At 44.1% G+C, this 26,297-nt stretch overlaps 1 protein-coding gene across 13 annotated transcripts in view; it reads right to left on the bottom strand.

Moving 5' to 3' along the window:
* PPP2R2B (protein phosphatase 2 regulatory subunit Bbeta) overlaps positions 1 to 26,297 on the bottom strand; it is a 509,802-nt gene that overhangs the window by 30,245 nt on the left and 453,260 nt on the right. For all 13 annotated transcript variants that reach the window (XM_058732601.1, XM_058732604.1, XM_058732596.1 and 10 more), the window contains one exon: positions 12,044 to 12,208. In XM_058732601.1, the coding sequence (XP_058588584.1) occupies positions 12,044 to 12,208 (165 nt within the window). The remainder of the gene's footprint in view (positions 1 to 12,043; positions 12,209 to 26,297) is intronic.

The raw sequence follows: 26,297 nt of genomic DNA, 5'->3' as shown, positions 1-26,297 counted from the left end.
GACAGTGGATTTCATGTTCTCTACAAGGGCAGGGTTAGTTCTGCAATTGGAAACCATTAGGTTGGGGGATCCAGCTGATGGGGATTATATAAAACCCCCATGCAATAATTCTTCTGGATATTAGCAAAAGATCATGCTTCTTCTCCAGCTGCCAAACAGCCAGGAGAAGGAGAAGAATCAATTCTTCTCTTGGAAGCAGACAGACCTGGGTTCAAATGTTGCCTCCTTCATTATGATTTGGGGCAAGTGTCTGCACCTCTCTGTGCTTCATCTGTAAATTAGAATTACTAGTACCAACCCTCAAGTGTTGTTGTGAGGCTTAAACAAGATACCGAAGGGTTCAAAAAGAATAGCCACCCCCTCCACTATACACACTTTTGGAGGAAAATGGAATTTCTAATTTGGATTTTCAGGTTGGCCATAAAACTGTACCCCATTTGCAATGGAAATCAGGCTATTTTCTCAATGACCACACTATTCACTAAAACACCTCAGACTTTATGGCCTAAAGTACTTGTAGCTTTCCCCTAAAATGTGAAAGAATCAGATATCTTCATACCAGCCCCATGATAACTGATGTAAGTGCACTGCAGGGTTGATGGTGACAGTCCCTAGATAGACAGCCTGCCTTGGTTTCACGTGAAGGAGGGAATGTTGGTGGCCAAATCTCAAGCTGCAGATTTGTCTGTGCAGAAGGGCCTTGTTCATGGAATAGAACAACCATGGGCAGTGGACTCATTAGTGGAGCCAGTGCAAGGGTACTGGGGCTGCAGAGCTGCCCATCACTGCTGCAGACAGGGGCCCCAGCTCCTTACCCTGGCCTTCTCTCTCTCCTCTTCGCTTATACACCACTGCTCCCCACCCCTTGTTCTCCCCTTCCCCGTTTCCCTCTTACCTCCCTGGCAGCCCATACTCAGACTCTTGTAAAAGACCACCTCCTCTTCCCCCCACCCCACCAGGAAGTGTTGGTGTGCCTCCGTCCTCTACTGTCCACTCCTCCTCATTTGCACCCTCTCCCCTAAGCAACTTCACCCCATCTTATGGCTTCAAATATCCTAACAGCTCATGGCTCCTAAATTCTACATTCAGCCCAGACCTCTCTTCTGACTTCCAAACTCAGGTGTCCATTTGTTGCAGACTTCTCCAAGTGGGCAGATCAGAGACCTCTCAGTCTGGCACATCCAAAAGAGAACACTTGGGTTTTTCCATATCGTCCTGTTCCTTCCTCAATCTCCTCGTCTCAGTGTACATCACCACTATGCCCTCAGGTGCTCAAGACCAAAACCTATGAGTTATCTTACCTCTTTCTATACCTTTGTACTGCCGGCCTCTCAGCAGGTCTGATGAGCCCAGCCTACTCAGGAGATTCTGAATCTGGCCACTTACCACCTTGTCACTGCCCCCATCCCGGTCAGAGTCACTATCATTTCTTCTCTAGACCGAGGCAAGAGCCTGCTAATTGGTCTTTCTGCTTCCAGGCTTGCCACCTCCTTTTCTTTTGAGAACTCTTTTCTTTCTCTTTTATTTGAGAGAGAGAGAGAGAGAGAGAGAGCGAGCGCACTGGGGAGAGGGGCAGAGGGGGAGAGAGAGAGAATCCCAAAGAGGCACCACATTCAGAATGGAGCCCAACACAGGGCTCAATCCCACTACCTAGGGATCATGACTTGAGCTGAAGTCAAGACCTGGACCCTCAAGTGACTGAGCCACCCAGGCACCCTGAGAAGTCTTTTAAGGCCATAAACAGAGTACTAGTCACTTTTCTGCTTAGAACCATCTACTAGCTTCCACCTCACTTTAAATGGAATCCAGCTGCTTTACCTGGTCTACAAGACTACCTTATCTGTCCAATTACCTTTTCTGCCTCCTCCTCTATTCCACTGCTCAGCCTACCAGCCTCCATCCACTGGCCTCTCTTCTATTCTTTGAACACACAATGTTGTTCCTGTGTGAGGACCTTCATACGTTCTCTCTGTCTGCTTTTGACAATTCAAGTCTCAGTTCAAAGGCTTTGCCTTACCACCCGATGTAAACACCTCCACCCAGGTATTCTTTTTTTTTTTTTTCAATTTTTTTAATGTTTTTATTTATTGTTGAGACAGAGAGAGGCAGAGCATGAGCAGGGGAGGGGCAGAGAGAGGGGAGACACAGAATCCGAAGCAGGCTCCAGACTCTAATCTGTCACCACAAAGCCCGACGCGGGGCTCAAACTCACAGAGTGTGAGATCATGACCTGAGCTGAAGTCGGATGCTCAACCGACTGAGCCACCCAGGTGCCCCTCCATCCAGGTATTCTTTAACCCTGTTTAATCTGATGGCTTTTATCACTGTGTGAAATTAACTTGTTCACTTGTACAATGGCATGAATTTTCTCTCCCCACTCTTTGCTAATGTAAGCTCTGTGAAGGCAGGAATGAGTAGGTGTTGAATAACTCTTAGTGGAGTAAGTGATTTCCAGTATCCTGGTTAAAGAGCACAAATATGGATCAAACCTCAGCTCTGTCTGAACGTTTGGTGTTCTCTGTCCCAAAAAGAACATTTGGTGGCCATAAGAGTATCATTTTCCCTCTTCCTCATCTGCAACATGTGACTAATGATGGTATGTGCCTCACAAGGCTGTCAGGAGGATTGAATGAGCGCATAGCCTGGCTTACTTTCTGGATGTCATAAAATGTCACAGAAATTAGCTGTGATAATGGCTGCTGACATTACCACATCTACAACTGTTGCTGCTGCTGCTGCTGCTCCCGTTCCCACTCGTAAAAGACACATGTGGGAGGGAAGCAGGCTGGCACCATCATCCCAACCGTATCTGACATGGAGCTTGTATGGGCCGGGTGCTGTTCTAAGGCATCATGGTGTTCTCTCATCTCATCTGCACAAGTACCCTGTAAAGTATGCACTACCACTGGTTCTATTTTATAGATGAGGAAATTGAGGCACAGAGAGGTTAAGTAACCTGTTCCAGGTCCCCCAGTTACCATGGACACAGACTAAGGGTGGATGCCATATTGACTTCTCTCCCCTACATTGGCCCTGTCTCTGAACTCACTTGCTACTGTCAGTTTAGTCTGGATGAAGGGAAGAAACAAAGTAGAAATGTTCTGGGCTGTGCTCATGGGGAATGCTATGGACTGAATGTTTGGGTCCCCCCTACCAAATTCACATGTTGAATTCTCATCCCCAGTGTGATGGTATTTTTAAGTGGGGCCTCTGGGAGGTGAATAGGACTTGAGAGTGGAGCCCTCATGAATGGGATTAGTACCTTTATAAAAGAGAGTCCACAGAGAGCTCCCTCACGCCTCCCACCATGTGAAGACACAGCAAAATGACACCTATGAACCAGGAGGTAGGTCCCCACCAGACACTAAATCTGCCTGGGCCTTGATCTTGGACTTCTCAGCCTCCAGAACTGAGAGAAATAAGTGTTGGTTGTTTAAGCCACCCAGTCTACGGATTCTATCATAGCAGCTTCAGTGGATAAAGAAAAAGAACAACAAGGACTCGGCACCTGCCTCGCCCATCCCAGTACCGAAGATAGGTGCCATCAAAGGGAGTGTGGAGCGAATCTATGTCTCCACCACCCTGGAGCCAAGGCACGCAGTGGGGCTCTCCTGTTATCCACGGAGGTCAAATTACAGAAGTAGAAATACAACCTGGGGGAGAGGGAAGGAAATCTGAAAAATAGGAAAGGTGCCTGTATTTTACATCCGACCCCATCCCTTGTCCACAGGCCTGCCAGTCCCTGTCTACACCTACTCTGCTCACAGTGCTGCACTCATGGTGCGTCTGTAGCTGTGGTCTGCCTTAACGTTTAATGGGATCCCCTCCTACGTGCTCCACCTCTAACTGCATCCACAGGTTGTGGGAAAGTCAGCCTCTGTGGCCCTTCAGGGGACCCCTTTCTCCACTTCTGTCTGAGGATCTCACCTGCTGCTTTTCTTGCCGGCAGCCAGTGAGCCCGGGATCCACACCTGAAATGTAGGTTCCAGGGCTTGTGCACTTGATTATTTTTCACATCTTCAGTTGTGCACCGAATTGTGCCCCTCGCTGCCCTAATCCCCAGGATCTCAGAATGTAACTGTATTTGGAGGTAGGGTCTTTATAGGGGTAATTAAATTAAAATGAGGTCACTAGGGTGGACCCTCATCCAATATGCTTAGTGTTTTTAACAGAGGGGGAGTTTGGGACACAGACACGTGTGGAGGGAAGAAGATGTGAGGAAACAGGGAGAAGACAGTCATCAGTAAGCCAGGGAGAAAGGCCTAGAATAGATCCTTTCTGCCCAGCACTCAGAAGAAGCAAACTCTGTGAATGCCCTGATCATCAGTAAGCCAGGGAGAAAGGCCTAGAATAGATCCTTTCTGCCCAGCACTCAGAAGAAGCGAACTCTGTGAATGCCCTGATCATCAGTAAGCCAGGGAGAAAGGCCTAGAATAGATCCTTTCTGCCCAGCACTCAGAAGAAGCGAACTCTGTGAATGCTGTGCTCTAGGAAACCTGGTGCCCGAACTGTAAGACCATTAGGTTTTGTTGTTGAAGCCACCCAGTGGGTGGTTTGCTACAGGGACTCTAGTAAGTGAGTGAAAACACCCTCTCACCCTCTTTTCCCATCTGCCTGCCTTTCCACTACACATGTCCAGTGAAGCTCTACTTGTAAGCCAGGCACTATGCTAAGTATTGGTAATTCCGTGGTTGGTAAGATAAAAGTCCCTGCCCTTAGAGAGATTACATTCTAGGTGGAGGCGGGGTGGGGTGGGGGGATGCAGAGAAAGAAAAGCAAACATCTATAGATGAATGCTATGAAAAAATAAAGAAATAAAATAGGGTGCAAATGGGGGTAAACAGGGAAGTTCTCTCTGAGGCGGTGATGGTTTCCCAGAGACCTAAAAAATGAGAACAGTGCAGACAAGGGGGAACATGGTGGGAGAGCATTCCAGGCAGAGGAATAGCCTGTCCAAAAGCCCTGAGGCGGGAAATGTCTGGGTCTATGTGACCTAAAGGCAGGTCCACGTAGCCAGACTCTGGGCAGCTGAGGTTGGAAAGGTGAGCAGGGACCAGATTTCATGCAGTGCACTAGAAAGGAGTTTGGATGTAATTTCTCTTTCATCTCTGAGTTGTCATTCATCATACCTGGCCAGTTTCTTCACCCAACTGCCAACAGTCATGCCTTGAAAAGGGAAAGCGTGGTTCAGCCCAGCCTATCAGCTGCTGCCATCAGCACCCTATTGTTTTAGGCATTAAAATCTCAAACTGCAAACACAACCCTTGTCACTACCGCCAGAAGGGATAGGAAAAAAAACAGAGACGAGGGAGAGAATCCTCCCTCCCAACCCCTGCTGACTATGCAGAGTGAGGGACATATGGAAATTAATATATGCAGCTCTGATAACACGAATCTCCTCGGCATTTTGATTAAACGCGGATGGTTATTAAATACTCTCCTTCTCAGAGCTCATCTCCGAAAGCCAATGTTGCTTTTCATTTTGAACTCTGATGAACTGTCTCAATTCTGTTCACACACCTTGGCTGCACCGTCATCCACTGAAGGCTGGCGTTTGAGGAGGATGGAGAAAATCAATATGAAATGTCAGGCGAGAGGTCAGATTGAAGTCGTTCTCCCAGCCGGCAGGAGCCCAGGCGGCCGCTTACAGCAGCCGAACAAAGGGAGATGTGCTCTGAAGAAGGTCGGCACTTTGGACGAGTCAGGAAAATGAATTTTGTTCGCTTCTTAATTAGATTAGGAAGCTGGCGGCTGGCAATTCAGGGCACCACAAGCATCAGGCGGGGGCATGGGGAGGCAGGGCTGCGGCAGAGGCCTTCGGGCCACTTGCTAGCTCCTGGGCCTCCCCAGAGACTGTCCCCGGGCTCTGCATCTTGAGGGCTATGTGACCCAGGCTGTGGGCAGCAGCCCCTGGCTGTGCAGCTTTCCAGGCCTCCTGCTTCTGTGGGCCCCGTGACCCTTCCCTGTTGTCTCACAGGGAACTTCTCAGCTGTCAGGTCACAGCTCGGAGGGCCCTGCCTGGGGTGTAGGCTCCTTGTTCCATTCTGTCATAGCACCGCGTGCTTTTCATACTGCTTATTACAGGTGCAATGTCATATCTGTTTGCGATTCTCTGGTGAGTGGGTCTTTCTCCCTTCATGCCAAGGTTAATTTTATGTATCAACTTGACTGGGCCATGGGGTGCCCAGGTATTTGGTCCACTGTTATTGTAGGTGTTTCTGTGAAAGTGTTTTTGGGTGACATGAACATTTAAATTGACAGACTGAGTGAAGCAGATTGCCCTCCCTAATGTGGGTGAGTCCCATCCAATCAGTTGAAGGTCTGAATAGAAAGAAGGGCCAGCCCTCCCCAAGTAAGAGGGAATTCTTCTACCTGACTCCGCTGAGCTGGCTTTGTACTCCAACTGAAAATACTGGCTCTTCCTGGGTCATGAACCTGCTGGCCTTTGGACTAAAACTACACCATCAGCGCTCCTGGGTCTTAGGTCTTTGGACTTAGACTGGAAACATATCACTGGCTTTTGTGGGTCCCCTGCAGTACCAGTGTGGATCTTGTGACTTATCATCCTCCAAAATCACATGGGCCAAATTTTAAAATAAATCTCTCATACACACCCATGTATATGTATAGATGAGACTATCTATCTATCTATCTACCTCCCTACCTACTACCTTTCTACCTATCTCCTATTGGTTCTGTCTATCACTAACAAAGACAGTTAGCTCTAAGGGGGGAGGAAACCAGGTATGGTTTCACTTACCATTGTGTCCCCAGTCTGGTAAAGTACCTGACATATAGTATGTGCTCAACAAAACCTAATTAAATAAATGAATAATGGGGCTTCCTATATCTGGAAAAGGGGTTGGAGTCTTAGCACTGTATACCTCCAGGCCTGGAACCAGGGGGTTCGGGAGGAATAAGTGTGGTAAGTGCTGCTGCCATTTACTGCCTCCTGTGTGCCCAGCAGATGTCAGGTTCTGACACACAAGATGATATTTACTTCTTGTAAGCAACCAGCTTGACGAGGCTGTCCTGATTATTTCTACTTTTCAAATGAGGAACTGGGGATTCAGAGGAATTAGACAGCTTGCCCGAGGTCACACAGTGACTGAATGTCAGAGTGGAGTTCTGATTCCAAAGCTTCTGCTCTAAACTTTTCTAGTTCTGGGAGTTTCTAAGGCCTTATCCTTTTTCCACCCTGAGTTCAGGGGTCCTCAAGCCTCACCGTGAGATTATTCCTCAGTGTCTGGGTCTGACTCCAAAGCCCAAGCTCGTGTCTGCCACTGTGGGCGGTGAGCACCCTGGGGGTCCTCGAGCCATCTCTGGCACTCACTTTGCATCTGTGGCCCTACCAGCTGGTGTCTGCCCCCCTTAGACAGCTCACATCACCCCACACAGAGCATACTCCCAGCAGAATCCCAACCTTTCACTCTGCCCTGGTATAGCTTTTACCAGTCCATGTCCCATATGCCATTTATGTCAACCCTAGCGCATTAATTCACTTACTAAATAAGCATTTACTGAGCACCTACTTATGTGCCACACCTGGCAACATATGAGCAAAGCCGATTCAGTTCTTACCCTCAGAGGATTTGTGGTCCAGAGGGGAAGGACAATCAACAACTAATATCCATGTGTGATGAATGTCAACCTCTGATAATGCTCATAAAATGTTCCTTTTCCTCTTCTCTTCCTTTTGATTCTGATAGCCACCATCCTTCTGTAGGTTATGAATTTCCTTTGTGTTGAGGCTAAAGCAAAATCTTCTGATTTTTTTTAAAAAAAATTTTTAAATTTTTGAGAGAGAGAGAGAGAAAGAGGGAGGGAGGGAGGGAGACAGGGTGTGAGTGTGTGTGTGTGTGTGGGGGGACAGAGAGAGACGGACATACAAAATCGGAAGCAGACTCCAGACTCTGAGCTGTCAGCAGAGAGCCTGATGTGGGGCTTGAACTCACAAACTGTGAGATCATGACTGAGCCAAAGTCAGACGCTCAGCCCGCTGAGCCACCCAGGTGCCCCCAAAATCTTCTAATTCTCTTACCTTTCTTCCCACCACCACTGTGTTAATCTTCCATAAAACATAAATTCTATAACTCTATTCTCCCGCCAGATGATCTCCAATCACTCTCCATAACTAGGGCTGTTTCTCAAACTGGGGCATGCGTATGTGTCTGGGTGGGGGAGAATGGGGGATGAACCAGGCAGTACAAAAAGCCACGGGATGAACACTGCATCTTTTGGGAACATCAATTTTGCTGGAAATTTGGGAGTGGGGTAGAAATGTAATTATTTAATTCAACTGAAAATAGGCATTTTATGGGAGTAAAATGCAAAATTCATGTGAAATTTTAGGACAGAAAAGACTTCAAAGAAAATCTGCTGTGGTCTCCCCCAGGATCTCTGGCCTCGGCCAGGTGTGTGCTGTTTTTTCTATGCTGGTGGGCAGGGTCACCCAGGGCCCAAGAGAGAGGTTTCATTGCCTCTGGGTGCCCCTTCTTCCACGGCAGCCAGGCTCATGACCTGCCCCCAGAGTGCTGTGTGTCCTCAGTGGAAAAGTTTATGAAACACTGGGAGCCAGACTCTGAGTACGGAGTAGGTGTTCAATGACTGAATTGACGAATGAATGAATACATGGAACCATAAACTTTTGACTTTAATCTTCAAGGACCAACCTGATGGGAACCATCACCCCTATTTCGCCTCTTTCCTTGATATTTGTTCACCCAACTGACACCTCTAAAAAGGTTGCACATAACTTCCTAACTTCAGGCTTTTGCCCAATCTGTACGCACTGCCCAAAACACCCTTCTCCTTCTCTTTCCCACCACACCAAATCCTACTTTTGTTCAACATGACTCCTCAGCCTCGGCCTTCCCCTGTGATGTCTATCCCAAATGTCCCACCCTCCTCTGAACATCCTAACCCCTGACTATCTCCAGTGCTCATGTGGGTGTTAACACACTGCCTTGCACACTATTCCTGAAATGTTTCCTGGATACATCTTAAGTCATGAGCCAAATTTTCAATGTAGTGAATGTAGGAGAGGTCTTCCCTTTCCAGTGGACCCCTCAGAGTTCTCAATAGTAAAAGACTCATCACAGATACATGAAAATCATGCTGAAGGACTGATAAGGAATTATAGTCTAGATATGTAGTTCTCCCATCCAAGTAGTAACCAGGCCCAACCCTGCTTAGCTTCCGAGATCAGGTGAGATTGGGGACATTCAGGCTGGTATGGGCGGAGACTAGCCTAAATATGTTCTCAACCAAGGGCAATTTTCTTCCTCCTGGATATTTCACATCATCTGGAGATAGTTTTGGTTGTCACAGCTTGCCTTGGCCACTCACATCTAGTGGGGGAAGGGCCAGGGATGCAGCTAAACATCCTATAATACAAAGGACAGCCTCCCTTCCTCTAAGAACTGTGTGCCCCAAATTCAATAGTGTTGCTGTTAAGAAATCCTTGTCTACATTATAGTATCTTCCTAACCTATTTCCTTGCCTGTTTTTTCTCCCAGTCATAACCCAGCCTCCATCCTTCTGCCTTCTGTCTAAGCAACTTCTGTAACAAGTAATTCTGATCATATTCTCCTGGTTACGTAAATGGCTGTTCACTGACTTTGAGAAAACATTCAAGTTCTTCATCATGGCCATATGCCCAGGCTCCTATTCCTCTTCAGCTTCAAATCACTTCTGTCTCCCAGTCATTCCCTATGTACCATCCATATCATTCATCCTGCAGTTCCACCAACATTACGAACTTTCGTGGCTCGGCACCTTTGCACGTGCTGGTCCTTCTGCACTGAACACTCCTCCTCTTGTTGGCTTACAGAAATAAGTACTGCTCAAAGATCAGTGCCAGCACACACACACACACGAGCAAATATTTATTCACTGTCTATCATGCGCCAGGCCCTGGTTTAGTGTGGGGAAACAGCTATGAGCAAAACAAAATAGACCCATAGAGCTAATAGCCTAGACAGGTCCTCTCCAAAAGAACATCCTGCCATGATGGAAATGTCTTAAACAGGTACTAATAATAGGATAGCTATGAGCCACATGTGGCTACTGAGCACTTGAAAGGTAGATACTCTGAAATGAAATCTACTTTAAGTGTAAAATACACACGAAAAAAAGTAAAACGTCGCATTAACAGTTTTTTTAAGTAGGCTCTATGCCCTACAGGGGGCTCGAACTCATGACCTTGAGATTGAGTTGCATGTTTATCCACTGAGCCAGCCAGCTGCCCCTCACACTAACAATTCTGAATAGTTACCTCACCTCAGTCCCATGACAAACTCATGAGGTAGAAGTTATTGTTTTACCCATTTGCGTCTGGCTTTGACCTGGGTCCGTGTGGCTCCAGAACCCACACAGTTTATACAGCACTGCACTCTACAAACCAGCTTCCCCGTGTGATACTTCTTACACCAAATAAGTGAGCAAAGATTATCAAAACGACCCACACATTCACCCCTCTCCTGGCAGAGCCATCACATCACTCATGTCACACAGGGATTGAAAGTGGAAGGTGGGACTATGGGAGAGAAAGGTCTTAATTTCTGGGTCTCCACAGCAAACTGCAGAGGCTAAATAACACCAAGCAGAAGGTAGTGGGGAAACAAACAGAGCTCTAGTCCCCCATGAACATCTTGGCAGCTGCACATTATTTAGTCCAACACTAGACATGGATTATCACTGCCTTTAGGCACTTCTACTCTGGGGAGCAGTTCCTTTTCCAGAAAGCTCCAGGCCCATCTCTTTTACCACAGCACTTGCTGTCAGGGCCAGCAGGCTTCACCTGCTCACATGGGTCTTAGAGCCTTTGGCTTCGAAGCACTCAGTCCCTACTAGTTTGGAGCTGTTTTTCTCTCCAACAGCGGCCTGAAAACCAGCATGACCCAAGGGCCTGTGAGTCTGGCTGCCCTTTATGTAACCCATCCCCTTTCTCTGAAGCTATCCTCTGGTGCCCACTATGGCCATTGGGACTTTGAGAGTTCTGGCTCCCAGAGCTACAACCTCTCTAAAAGCACTAACCCCTTCCTGCAGCAGGTGGTATTCTTTTTTATTTTTTTTAATTATTATTTTTTAAGTGTTTATTTATTTTTGAGAGAGAGAGAGACAGAGAGACAGAGCACGAGTTGGGGATGGGCAGAGAGAGAGGGAGACATAGAATTGGAAGCAGGCTCCAGGCTCTGAGATAGGAGCACAGAGCCCAACGTGGGGCTGTAACTCACGAACCACGAGATCATGACCTGAGCCAAAGTCGGACGCTCAACCGACTGAGCCACCCAGGCACGCCAATTCTTTTTTTTTAATTGATATATAACCAAAACACATTATATTAGTTTCAAGTACATGACATAATGATTTGATATATGTATATGTTGCAAAATAATCACCAATAAGCCGGGTTAACATTCATCACCACGCACAGTTACAAATTCTTTTTCTGGTGATGATAACTTTTAAGATCTACTCTCTTAGCCACTTTTAAATATGCACTACAGTATTATTAACTTAGTTACCACCCCCAGGTGCCATTCAGGACAGCTTCTCGCGCAGTCCAGCAGGCCATGTTAACTCTACCACGAGATCTGTCCAGAACGCACCAGCGTCTCTCCACCTCCAACCGGCGCCCCTGTCCCGGCCATGCCCATTCCCTGCCAGTGTACTGCAATGATCCCCTACCTGATCTCCCTTCAGGGAGCTCCTCAGATTCATTTTCCCCACAGCAGCAACAATGATCTTAAAACATACTTCAGATCATGTCACAACGTGATGTGACACAGCTCATGTCTCACTCACCTCTGGATTCCACATTCGCCTTTAGCGAATGTTTGTGGCATTGGATATGAGGTTCCATCTGTACCGAAATACCTCACATGGAGCTGAGTCCTGAGTCAGGCCAACACCTGAACTTGGCTGCCAGGGTGTGGAAGGCGGGGAAGGGGATCCAAATCCCCTGGGCTCTCCCCTCCTCCTCCTGCATGTCAGGGCCCAGTGACCCACCCCCAGCTATTCCGTGCTGCTTGCTACTCACATTTGGTGTGCCTGTCACACAAGGCCGACGCCCTCATATCACACAGCCGGATTGTCCCTTTGCTGCTGCTGTACACGAAGGTGTTGCAGTGATGGGGGTGGAACTCGGCTGCTGTGATCACCTCTGTGAGCTCCTCCATGTTGGCCGGCTTAATGTCGACGATATCTGGCACGGAGGAGTCAAGGCAGGGACCAGAAGGGGGCAGACCCGCGGGGGTGATTCGTAGCAGCACTGCCTGCATTTCGTGTAACAGGCGAGCGTTTACCACACACAGTAGATCCTCACAGGTACTGTGCGAGCAAATGTGAGGGTATTACTGGGCTTGGCAGATGAGGCCCAGAGATGCCCAGGAATCAGAGGCACCATTAGAACTCAGGTCTCCCTGGCCCCTTACATGCATTTCTTCCTCCATAGCATATAGAACATGTTCCATCGACCCATCAAAGTTATCTGCGCATGCAACCATGCTAAAATGTGCTGAGCTGCGTTTTATGAAAGACTTTCATTTCTCATTTGACAACAGTGGTGAGGAAACTAGTCCCATTCCAACTAAATAGTTCAGTTTACTTGAATCTTTCCCCAGACTCCTGGGCTGATAAAAGGTATCTATGATAGACTGTGAATGCTCTTCTACAAAATCCCTGAGATCTTCCTTTTTTTTTTTTTTTGAGAGAGAAAATGCAAGTGAGGAAGGGGCAGAGAGAGAGAGAGAGAGAGAGAGAGAGAGAGAGAGAGAGAGAGAAGGAGGGAGGGAGGGAGGGAGGAAGTGGGGCTTGTCTTTTACCTGAAGCGGGGCTCGAGCTCATCTGATGTTGGACTTGAACTCAGGAACTGTGGGATCATGACCTGAGCCAAAGTCAGATGCTTACTGAGCCATCCAGGTGCCCCCTGAGATCTGCTTTAACAACACATGGGTGACAATACTAAGAGCTGCTACCATTTAGTGAACACTGACTATAGGTCAACTGCTGTGCAAAGCATACCATGTACTTTATCTCATTTAATCCTTATAACAGCTCTATAACCAGTCCTTTTCTTATCCTCATTTATCAGAGGTGGAGATGGAAGCTGGCTCCAAGTCACATGGCTAGAGTGGAAGCAACAGGATTTTATCTCAGGTACAAGATTTTGCTAACTGCAAAATTTGTCTTATTAGAGATATACAGGACCTCATGTTTCTATAAGCTGTGATTTGCTGTAGAGCTTGTGTGGGAGTTTAAGCACCAGAAAAAAAAAAGCCATCCAGTTGTATGGTGGGACAGTTTTAGCCTCCTAGGGAATATACCTTTATCATCTGTTTTCTTCTTCCTCAATGTTTTCCATTCTGATCAAGAATTATTATAGCTCCATTTTTAAAGACCACATCCTTGTATATTGAAATGAAACATCTGGCCTTTTAATTAAGGAGGTGACTCAGTGGACACAGGACCTTCAGGAGGAGGTCTGGCATGGGTGAGGGGCTAGGTTTGTGTCGATTCCTTGATACCCTTACCCAGAGCTTGGGGGACCCACGTACAGATGGGAGGCACCTGGCTGGGGCTGACGTGCTGTCTGAGGACCCCACAGGCCTCGTGATGCAGATGCTGTTACATAGGAAAGCTGACCAAAACGTTGCCCACTTTTCCTAGACTTCACCACTTCTGAGCCACCTTTGTGATTTGGCCCCATGTGTATATCACCAGGTGGTACATGCTTAACACGCTTTCTTCAGATCAGCTTCTATCGACTCACTTTGTTTCCTTAGCCTCGTCTAAGCTGTAATCCAATATTCATAAAATCATAGATTTAACAAGCTAGTTACATTTTGAATAATGTACATGTAATAAATACATAATTAAAATAAACATGTTTATACCTGTGCCGGGAGCTTATATATCCCATTTTGGGAAACAATGCATCGATTCAACAAGAACTAACTTGATACAGACTATGCTATTAGTCTGGGATGGATGAAAGTTTCTTATGCTTTTCATAGTCCCCTCCTTAAAGTTTACATGAGGTACAAGTGAATGCACCTGTATTTGTAGTCATACCAGCACCAACACAGCCATCTATTATCAAACATCACCTGTGCTCCAGCAGGCACTCTGGTGCAATAATGGCTCTGTATCTGGTCGTGCCTCTTTCCCCTTCAACGATCTCTGCGAAGTCCTGTTGTTTCTTTCTCAAATGAGTCTGCGACTGAACTGACACTACATTGTACTATAATTTCCCCCGCCAAACCCAGATGTAAATACTACTTGGGTCTCCAAAGCATGTGGGTCCCCTGGATTCACAAAACATTACCTTTCAACTCAACTGCTACCAGAGTTATAAATATTATTGCAGGTAGCACCACACGCTGGGGAACAGAAGGCTGAGCCCCCTGGAAGGCCCCAAGCTGCATTTATGTTTTCTCCAGCCCCCCTGACCCTTGCCCTGGGCTTTGTGGCCACGACACGGGATGGGGTGAGCGGAGGTTAGTGTTCAGCTGCTGTCAGATTTCATCACCCTCCAGAAAGAGCCTCCAAAGCCTACCATACCAGTGAGCATGTTTCTCTTTTCCTAAAATAGGGAAAGAAAATCTGGTGTCAGCTTTCTCAACCTCTACCAGGATAGCTCTAAAAACAAGCTTCACTGGAAGGGATCTTTGCTGTGTGGGAGGGGGAGGTGCCACATCTACTGTTATTTTTTTCTCACCTAAAAATAAAGCCCCAAAGTCAGAATGTGTGAAAACGAAGTGCTTAAAGATATCTTTGAAAGCAGGAAGGAACATCCCCCACCACCAAGAACACCAACACGGATGTGCGCACTGAGTCTGCTTAGGGCTGCTTCCTCTGGGTCCATCTTCTCTCCTTCCCTCATTCACTTGCTCCCTCCCTTCTGCCCAAGCCTCCCCATCATCCCTCATCCCCAAGCATCTCTCTTTTGACTAGAATGTCTGACTCTGTGGGTGTTTAAGGATGACTCTAATCCTCTTTTTAACAACCGCGATGACAGGGACAAGGACGATAATAATAACCAGCAGTTAATGTTCACCAAGTGCCGTGTATTGTCTCATTTGACCTTCATCTCAGCCTAACGAGGTCAGTACTATTCAGTAACTGAGGTAAATTAATCAAGGTCATAGGACTAGCAGAGAGAAGAGCTGGGATTTGAACCCACCCTGTCTGACTTCAGAGCCTGGGTTCTTGACCATATGCTATTTTCCTCCCCCGAGAAAAGGCCTTTACAGAGCCAGCCTTTCTCAGTGCGGTAATTCTGGCTGTCTTGAAACTTCCCCTGGCTAATCTGAGAGGGCAGACTGTGTTCTTTTAATTCACTGATCACTTTGGTGGCCACACTTTTCAGAATCAGAATTTGGACATAGCATCTGACTCAGGACTTCTGTGTCCTATGATTTGATAATTATTTTCCTCTTTTCTGAACCATAAACTGGGACAGAAACATATGGGATTTCTTGAGTTGTTAACTGATGGAGGATTTGCTGAGTTCTAAAAACATTTGGGAGGAGACTAGTTACCAAATTCAATGGCTTTATGGGAATGATGGGAACAGGATAGTTCAGATCTGTATCATCTCAGGCCTTTCTTCTCACTCTTTTCTAAAGGGAGATGCACACCTTCAGCATATGTGGTTTTGCCCTTCATGTTGGAAGGGAAAGTGAAAAAAGATAAGCACTGTATTATCTTGGAAAAGAATGATGCATTTTGACAGTCAATTTTCCCTTCTCTATCCTTCAGAGCTCTCTATCCAAATTATTTCCCTGTTGTCCCAAAGAACTAAGTGGTGAAAGCAAAACATAGCACTGGATTCGCAGCTAATATACAAGGCAGACAGCCAACAGATTGCTATTAAATTAACCCTGGGGCTTGACAGATCTGTTCTTCCTGACCCCAACTGCTTATGGCATTCCTTATTAATGCTGAGCCCAGACAAATTACCTCTGCTAACAAAAGGGGTTAATCTGCTTCTCTGCTGGGACTCTGGAGGCAGCTCTGAGGACAGGAGGGGGCATAGCTAGTTTGGCAGCTGAGCTCAGTGCTTGGAAGGCAGGAGGGAAGGTGAGGGCATCACTGTGCCAGGCAGGGCCTAAGGCGTCATTTAAAATAATAATTGAAGACACTGGGAGGTCACCCCTTAAGGGATTGGCTTCAAACAAATACGAAGCCAGAGTCATAAATTACATCAGCAGTGGGGTGAGGGAATGGAGAGGGTAATGGCAGGATGCTAAGGGGTAGCATGGAGGCCATTCAAAAGTCTTTCCTTAATCCCCAATTTGGAAAAAGCTTTCTACCAAAAAAAAAAAAATGTCTACGGCAACATGATAAAAGAAATATATTGACTATAACATACATATACAGAGAAAGGGAAATGATTATATAAATTTTGATCAATCTCATTAAATTGTTTTTGCAATGAAATTCCAAGTCTGTTAAAAACCATGAAACATTGTATCTATACTATGATCATACTATCGTTTGAAACTTAAAATGTGAAAATAATGAGCTAAAGGCAAGATATTAAATGTTAGTAATAGTTCGATCTGAGCAGGTCTATGAATTTTCAATTATCAGTTATCATTTCCACATTTTCTTCTAATCAAGTAGTATGTTAGGATAGAAAAAGATATATCTCACATATAGAGAGGTATCTATAAAGATATATCTTATTATACATATATATAAATATATATACACTCTGACCAGAGTCATGTAAAAAAATCAGAGAGAGACAGAGAAAATATAGAATGGGAGGAGATGTGATTAAGATCTTACAGGGGATTAAATGGAAAGTCAGCAGGTAAGTTACCCTTTAGAAACTCTAGTTTACAAAGGGTAACTTACCTTTACCATCTATCTATCCATCCATCCATCCATCCATCCATCCATCGATGTAATCCACAAATGTTCACAAAGAACCTGCTAATACTTTTCTCACCACAGGGGGGACAACCATGGCTGAAGCAGACCCCAATCCCCCTGATTCGTGGAGCCTATATTCCAGCAGGTCACATGGTCACTAAGCAAGGCAGATAAATATAATATAAATCAGATAGTAACAAATGCAAAGCAGAAAAAGGAGGGAAGAGAGAGAGAAATGATACGTGTGTGTGTGTGTGGGGGGGGACAAGGTATGTGTATGTCTTACATTGAAAAGGAGAAAGCTTCCTGGATAAATTAATTTTTCCCCTTTTATTATTTACTTGCTTTTCTGAGCCCTTATAGTTAAGTTAGCTAGCATTATGTTACAAGTGTGATGTAAAGCCCCTGTATTTACACCAAAATTAGGTGGTGAGATTATAGGTGATTTTATAATCTCCACAATACATATTTTTAAATAATAAACATTAAAAAAGTAGTTTGCTTGTGTTAGAACCATCTAATTTTTCTCATCTGTGAGAAAATTAAGAGAGCAGAAGCCTCATCACCATGGGTCAAGTTTAAGATAATACTGTGATAAATATTGTGATTATAACAAAACTGCGTCCGGAGGTTGGGAGTCAATAGTGATTCCAAGTCTGTTTTGCTCAGAGAATGTGGGAAAGTCATTTTCTCTCTCTAGGCTTCAATTTTTTTTTTTTTTTGGCCTTTGAATGGGCATCATTCTATTTACTCTGAAAGCCTCTGAGAATTTCGATTATGAAATAATTTCATGGAGAAAGATATTAAATGGCTTTATAGTCGACTGAATAATCCCATCCCTCACAGAAAGCACCTATTTTTCCACAGATAGCTTTATATGCATTAGTTTTGTGGGCTTTTGAAGGGGATGTCCTCATATGCTTCTGTCTTTATCCATGCTGATTTTGCTGATACCGACAAGATTTTTGTTTGTTTGTTTGTTTTGTTTCCTTTCTAAGCCCTGCCTAAGCCAATCAAGCACTGGAAAGCCAAAAAAGAGGCCTTTCTGCAGGCCAGGTTGGTGAGTGAAATCTATGTTTGCCTGGGAAAGATACCTATCTTCAAGAGCAGTTGAGGCTTTTCATGTTTCTGCACTTAGAGTCTGCCAATACTGAAGGCGGAGAACAGCCTTATTTTGGCCCTGAGAACTAATCATAATAAAGTAGGATTTCCTTTTAGGGGACGTGAATTGCTTTGAGTTTTTTTTTTTCTTTCTAAAGTCTGAATGTAATCTCTGGATATTAAGTATTGATTACAAAGCATCCAGATCTTGTTAGCTGAAGGGACATGTTACTTGATGATAAGATACTGACAACCTCTGAAGAGGACTCTAAGGGATATTCCTCTTTTAAGAGCTTAAAAAAAGCCAACGTGAAAATATTTATGGAGGGTTTGCCAATTGCTAGGCTTAACAGGAAAGGCTGACAAAAAATATATCGTGGTGCCATCTTACTTACTGCTTATAAGTATGTACTGAGCTACAAAAGATACGGGGCTGAGATGGCCTCCATGATTTGGGGAAGGGGGCACTTGAAAATTCCATAACCACAGACCCTTCCCTGTTCATGTGACACAGAGCTTGAATTCCACCATTAGGAAACACCCAATACCCCTTCAAAGGTCAATTCAGATGTTACTTTCTTTATGAAGCAGTCTAGCCTTTCCTTCATCATTCTTCCTGTTCCATGCCTCCATAGAACCTTGCATACACCTAACACGTAACCCATATTACTAGATTTGAGTAATTTGAGATGGTGTGATAGAGTACATTATATTGGAGTATGAAATGAGACTGAAATGTTAATCCCAAATTCTGTGACTAGTTACCTAATCTTGAAAGTTTAAATTTGTTAACTCATTTACAAAAAGAGGAAGAAAATTACAGTAGATGATGTGTATCACATACCTGGTATTTAATACAGGCTCTGAAAATTGTTAGTCTGATCTTCCCTAGTATGGTCACATGACTGTCTCCCTCTGTCCACCTAATCACTTCGCTGGTTTTGAGGAATGTTAACTCGGTTAGGCTGAACTACAATCCTTAGAGTTCCCTTTCTAGGATGCTGCTGGTTACCATGGGCTAACACGGGCTCAGGAGGGTTGGAGGACAAAAGGGAAGAAGCAGTTGCTCTGCAGTACACACACACCTTCTCCCACTTATTCCATCAAACACTAATCTATGTGCTACTGTAATCTAGGTGCTGTAAGAAGTTCTGCAGATGTGATTAAAGGCCCCAATGAGTCGACTTTCAGTTAATCGAAGGAAGATGATCCTGGGTGAGCCTGAATTAATCAGTTTGGAAGACATTTAAAGGAAAGCTTTGGCTTTCCTAAAGGAAGAGACTCCAAAAGGCTGCTGGGTCCACAGTTGTTCTCCCTCCTCACTGTCCATGTGTGGACAAGCTTCAACTCATGCTCACGTTCTTCCAGCTTCCTTGTGATTTTTCATTCTTGCCTAACTGCCTTATAGACCCTGGACTTGCTTGGCCAGTCACACAATTGCAAGGCTAACTCACTGTAATAAGTCAGTCTCTCTCCCTCTCCCTTCTATCCTCCCCCCCTCTCTGTAGACAGACAGACACACACACACACACACACACCTCTCCCAACAGTTTTGCTTCTCTGATTGAACTCTGCATGATACATCTACCCTTTCAAATTACAAAAATCATAATATCAGGGATGGAGTTTTATGCATCTTGGCATTTCTCATGCACATGGTAGATGCTCAATAAATTTATTAAATTTCAATAAATTACTTTCATTTGTTGTGACTTAGCAGCCTTCTCAAGGCCTAGTTTTTTAAAATGCAGAAAATCCACAGTAGGTCAGTAATAGGTCAAGATGCCAGGCCTAGATACTGTAAATCACCTCAGCTTGTGGTTTTCTTAGGAGAGAATGGGATTCAAGCAACAAGGTTAGAAGAACAAGGGGCTGGGGAAATGTTTCAAATATAATAGCTACTATTTATTAGGCCTTCTTTCTGTGCCAGGCACTTGGCTAAGAAATTTACATGATTATTTCCTTTAATACCCACAACAACCTTATAAGATAGATGGTATTTATTATCTCCATTAACTGATGAGACAATGAAGGGGCAGAGAGGTGTTAAGCAGCTTATTAAGGTCACAAAGATTTTATGAGACAAAATTGGATTCCAATCCAGTGAATCTGACTCTGGAGTCTAACTACTAAGCTAACTACTACTAACTACTAAGCACTCCTGATTATGAAGCTATACCTACTGCTCTGAGGAAGCTCAAAAAGCCCAAGAAGTATGCAGTTTCATTCTTGCCCTCTTCCCTGACAACATGAGATCCAAAGGGCTTTCCCTGTGCATAGATAAATACCTTGTCTCAAGAAGTCTTAGGTCTGGCAGGCACAGAGGGTCAAGCAAAACACTAGGCCTTGGAAAACTTGGAAAACCTACCAAGGCTGCATTTATTAATGGGGAGGAGGAGGCTGCCCTGGGACACACGGACCAATGTTCTGGATGTGTCAATGGAATACTCTCCTTTTACACTAAATGCCAGCCTCAGATTGATATGTACATTTGTGGATGAAAGCCACAGCAGCAACAAGGGAGACAAACTTGTATTAGGCCCCACAGCTTCCTTCAAAGCCTGCCTGGCAGAATCTCACCAGATTAAAAGGAGGGCCGCTGTCCATGGTACTATGAAGAGACAGAAGCCAAGAATTGAGGTTATATGGTCCCCTCATCAGGGAATAAGTTCCAAAGGGCCTCAGCTCAGTTGACAAATGAAGCTGTTGTACAGGGGAGCCAAGACCAAGGCCAATGATGAAGTACCTCTAGAGTTCAGATGTCCTCTCTCAGAGAAATCCTCTGTTTCATGACCAGAGACCAGACTTGAATAAGATGTGGCTAACCTTTCTAGCCTTGTTTGCATCATGCTCCACCACATTCTCTGGCCTTCAGTCACAATGGACTTTTTAGAGTTTCTCCAACATTGCCACACTCCCTCCTGTCACACGCCCTCTGTACATGCTAGACCAATCTCTCCACACCTTTTTTCCTCTTTCAGATCTTAACTCAGTAATCAGTTCCTCTGCAAAGTCTCCTTTTATTCCCTGAAATCTGTATCAGAGTTCAAAAAAGAAGCATACACAGGACTGTATTTCCTTTCCTCAAAGGACTTACTTCTGTTTGTAATGATATGCTCATTAGTGTGATTATTTGATGAATGTCATTCTGAAAGCAGAAAATTTCTTTTCACTTTTGTATCCCCATGGCTTAGTGCAGTGCCTGGAACAGAATAGGTACTCAGTATACAGTTGTCAAGAGCTGTACCTTTACTTTTACTTGATAGGAGCCTATTTAATAGCTCTTATATTGGACAGGGTAAGAGCCAAGGTCAACCCATTCTTAGTCCTGGGAAGAGAGTTCAAAGGATCCTAAGTATACCACAGAAAACAGTTTGAAAAGTTATGGCTGCTTCTTGCCCTAGAATATCACTAATCTAGAAATGAGTTATTATTGTCCTGAAATAGTTAACCCATTAAGGCCAAAGTTTGACCACTTATACACCTGTTACATAAGGTAACCACCTGTAACCACCTGTTACATAAGACAAAGACAGACTAGCTATGGAAGGAAGGGAGAGGACTCAAGACCAGGTGTCAAGGGGCTAGGAATGCCTTAATCTGATTTGGTATTAAACGCAAAACCCTGGACCTCAGAGATCCTTCAAATATGTGGTAACTAGGGTATAAAGAGCAACATCTTGAGAAGAGCATCCAACTGCAGAACCAAAGGAGACATCAAGAACTAAGAAGAGGACCCAGAAATAAATTTAGCAGACTAGCATCCACCATACAAACATTCAATTTTTCTAGTTTCCTAATCTTTTTAATGATAATCATGCTTGTTTAAGCCTGTTTATAATTTATTAAGCAGGGTACTGGCCTAAGCATATGTGTTTATGTGTGTATATGTATACACACACAAGCATATGTGTATCTCTCTTTCTACACACACACACACACACACACACACACACACATACACAGAAACACACGAATATATTTTATATACAGTTGACCCTTGAACAATGTGGGGACTAGGGTCATTGACTCCCATGTAATAAAAAACCCACATGTAACTTTTGACTCCCTTAAAACCTAATGATTAATACCTTACTGTTGACCTTACCAATAACATAAGTTGATTAATACATATTTTGTATGCCATATATATTATACACTGTATTCTTACAATAAAGTAAACTACAGAAAAGAAAACATTATTGAGAAAATCATAAGAGAAAATACATTTATAGTACTGTATTGCATTTATAAAAAAAAAAAATCTGCATGTAAGTGGACCTGTGCAGTCCAAACCCATGATCCAGTTTTATATATGTGGATAATTTTATCCATATATATGTGTATATGTATATATGGATTATATATATATATATATATATATATATATATATATATACACATATATATAACACCTTAAAAAATTCTCACAATCCTCTTTTATAAAGCTTCTCTCTCAAGATCATGAAACAGAGGCTTGGATAAGTTAAGAACCACATTAAAGCTTACACAGCCAGTAAGCAGTAGAGCTGAGTGTGAACTTTAGGCTTTAGGACTTTCAGAAGTTCAAGGACTTTTGAGACTCCAAAGCCTGTGTTCTCAACCATAATGCCAATGACCAATGTCACACAAAATGCCAGGCACTGGAAGTTGTGACTTTATTTTTTAAACAAGACTGCAAGACCACTTGTCTTACTATCTACTTTTCTTCACATATAACTTACTTTTATTTGTTTTCAGTATCTATGAAGTCATCAGACTGATATGATAGCTGTATTTTCTAGTATTCATGACTGTAAATACCTAACCATAAAAATGAAAAAAGTCCACGTAGTGTTCCTACCACCCCAGTGGTACTCATACCACGCTTTGGGAACCCCACATTATTCTATCCTGAGCCATGTTTGACAGCCTTCTTAGTGGATAAATGGCATTATAGAAATGGTAGTAAGCAATGTATGATTCAAAAAGACCTGTCTGGTGGTTGGTGTTTTTTCTGAGGGTGTTTTGAAAGATGGCCGCTTCCTACCCCAGAGGTGGCTTCACTTCAGTGACGAGAGGCAAAAGGGGCCCAGTTTGTACAGTCAGCTTAGTGCTTAAGGCGGTTTGGCTGAAAAGAACTATATAGATATCAGTGATCATCATCCTCATGATGACAATAATTATTTTACATATGGCTGTTTTAAGGGTGAATGGCACAGTCTCATTTGTATGCCAGCATCTGGCAGGCTGTCACACATCTGCAGAATATAACCTAAATTGTGCTATTAATATTTCCCCTTTGCATTCTCCCCCAGGCATCTGTCTCCCAAATTGCCTAAAGAAACCCCCCTCCCTCTTGAAGGCCTAGGGGCAAATCCAGAAAACATGTCATCTAGACTGGGGACAGCCGGCACTCAGAGTGACAGCAGCTAAGTCTGAGCAGATTTCTGGCTCTTGGAAAAGATGTAAAAGGAGAAAGGGAACCACCACCCACATTCATTCTATTAGCAGCCACACTTCTATGCACAATCTGTAGGCAGGTTGTCGGAGGCTCAGACAGTATGTAGAATCTACTCTGTGAACGACAAGAGATGCCAGTCATGGTCGTGAGGGTCAGGTCTTAGTGCCTCCATCACTGCCACTACTTGCTTAAAGCTGCCTTCCTTAAAAAACCTTGGCAAGCCAAGAAACAGACTCTTAACTACAGAGAACAAACTGAAGGTTACCAGAGGGGAGGGCGGTGGGCGAGGGGTAAAATGGGTGATGGGGATTAAGGAGTGTACTTGTTGTGAGGAGCACCAGGTGATGTATGGAAGTGATGAATCACTCTATTATACACCTGAAACTCATGTTACACTGTATGTTAACTAACTGGCATTTAAATAAAAACTTAAAAAAAAAAAAGCCTTGGGCAAGTATCTAGCACTCCTCTGTGGTGGAGACTAGACTAGCTAACTGTGTACCAAACCAGGTTAATCTTTTTTTTTTTTTTTTACATGCATAGCTATATTACGTTTCCCAGCCTGCTTTGCAGTTAGAGGTAGCCATGTGACTGACTTCTAACCAATGGAATTCATGCTATTTGAGGGCCTGGCTCAAAAGAGTCTCCCATGTGTGGTTCTCTACGATCTCCTTTTGCTGTCCTGATTGCAAGTAAGCCTGGTGACACTGGGGAGCTGCAGGGTGGAAGGACCTAATTCTCTGATTCACTGATTGCAGAAGGATGCTTGCTGGTGGTGATCATCATAATGACTCCATTATAACAGAAGTCATCTTTTATGTGTTTGAGCCACTATGAGGTCTATTTATATCACAACATTCAGAGCTTTACTTTAACCAACATACTCTTAAAGTGAGATTTCCTGGTTACATTTCACCATCGACTATCTACTGGATAGTTGCACTTCAGTGACTTATCGCACTTCAAACTTGACCTATCCAACCAAAATGGTATTTTCTGTGTCTGAGAATGTTCTAGGTACTGGCTACAGGAATGGATCATACAAAGTCCCTTCTCTCATAGAATTTATACTCAAATATGGGAAACCCCAATACACAAGTAAAAAAGCAATTTCAAATAGTGATAAGTGCTGTGAAGATAACAAGGAGAGAGGGCTACTGGGGACTACTGGCAAGTTACTGGAAAAGGACCTCTGAGGAGATGACATTAGATGGAAGTCTGAATGATGGCTTGTAGTTAGCCAAGTAAACTCCAGGGACAGAGTATTCCAGAAAGAGGGAACAGCAAATACAAAGAAGAGATATAAGAACAAGGTTACCCAGGAACAGAAAAGAGGTTAGTTGGCTGAATCAGAGTGATTTTGGGGAGAGTGACATGATAGGATATCAAAGAGGGAGCCAGGGCCCATTTCACTTAGAATCTTACAGTTCAAGGTAAAGAACTTGGATTTTATTCCAAATTCATTGGGAAGCTACTAGACTGTTTTAAGCAGGGGGAGAATGATATCTAAATTAAATACTGAAAGGTCCACTCTGTTATGAGAACATGAAGTATGCAGGAGATCAAGAAAAAATGGAGACTGAACAGGAGATTGCTGCAGTCACACAGAGGAAGGAATAATGGCCTACAGCACCATAGGGTAGGAGAAGCAGAATGGAAAGAAATGAGTTGATGAAAGATATATTTCAGAGGAAGCATTGGCAGCCCTCATAGACAGATTGGGCTGGGGGCATGGAGGCTGGTGAGGGAGAGAAAATAATCCATACTGACTCCTAGGTCAGCTGCTCAGCTTCCTGGGTTGAGAAACCATGAACGGAATGGAAATTCAAGTGAACAGTCAGGTTTGTGGTGGCACAGACCACAGGGCAGGTAGTGAATAAATGACCGATCCATATTATTAAAGAGCGGGTCATCATAACGGAGTAAGAATGTTGGCTCAGACATTCATTCAACATCTTGATATCTGTGGATTTTAGCTAACAGAGGAGATAGTAATACTTACATTAGGGTTTCTTTGATGTAAGAAAGAAACCTTACATTAGGGTTTCGGTGTATGCAGACTAGAAGGAAGTGTGTTGGGGACTTGAGGACTGCTAGTAAAGTTTGGTGTCTCTTGATCCGGATGCTGGTTACACAGGTGTGTGTTGGGTGAAAATTCATCAAGCTGTAATATTATGATATGTGTACTTCTCAAAATGAGATTCTATGTGGGGCATTTGGGTGGCTCAGTTAGTTGAGCGTCTAACTCTTGATTTCGGCTCAGGTCATGACCTCACAGTTCATGGATTCTAGCCCTGCGTTGAGCTCTTCACTGACAGTGTTGATCCTGCTTGGGACACTCTCTCTCCCTCCCCCTGCTCCTTCCCTGCTTGCGCATGTTTTCTCTCTCAAAACAAATAAATAATACTTTAAACAATGAGATTCTATGCATAAAGTTCCTATTGCAGTGCTTGGAATGCAATAAGTGGCAGCCAGTATTATTTCCACTATTATGATATGATGAAAACCATCTCATGTGTACCTGTGGTCCATGCTGTCCATACAGGCCATTTATAGATCCTTTAACAAGAGAAAGGAATCTTAACTGAATTCTAGGGTCTTATAGTTGATACAGTCACAACTGATTTTAATTCACGACACACAAATGCCTCTGCATAAAGGAAGTGATTCAGACTTCCTATCCAGAGCTAGTCCTGGACCACTATTTTAGTAATTCAATACTTCTCTAACTTTGTTACGATGAAAGATGGGCACCAATGTAATTTAAAAGAGCATAGTTCTTTCTCCACAAGTGCTAGGAGTCTGTAGTTATGACTGCTCCTCTCTCTTCTATTTCCCCCCAAGCCTGCTCATACCTGAATACATA

Source organism: Neofelis nebulosa, chromosome 1, assembly GCF_028018385.1.
Source record: "Neofelis nebulosa isolate mNeoNeb1 chromosome 1, mNeoNeb1.pri, whole genome shotgun sequence".
NCBI lineage: Eukaryota > Metazoa > Chordata > Mammalia > Carnivora > Felidae > Neofelis > Neofelis nebulosa.
This window is presented reverse-complemented; position numbering and strand designations above follow the sequence as displayed.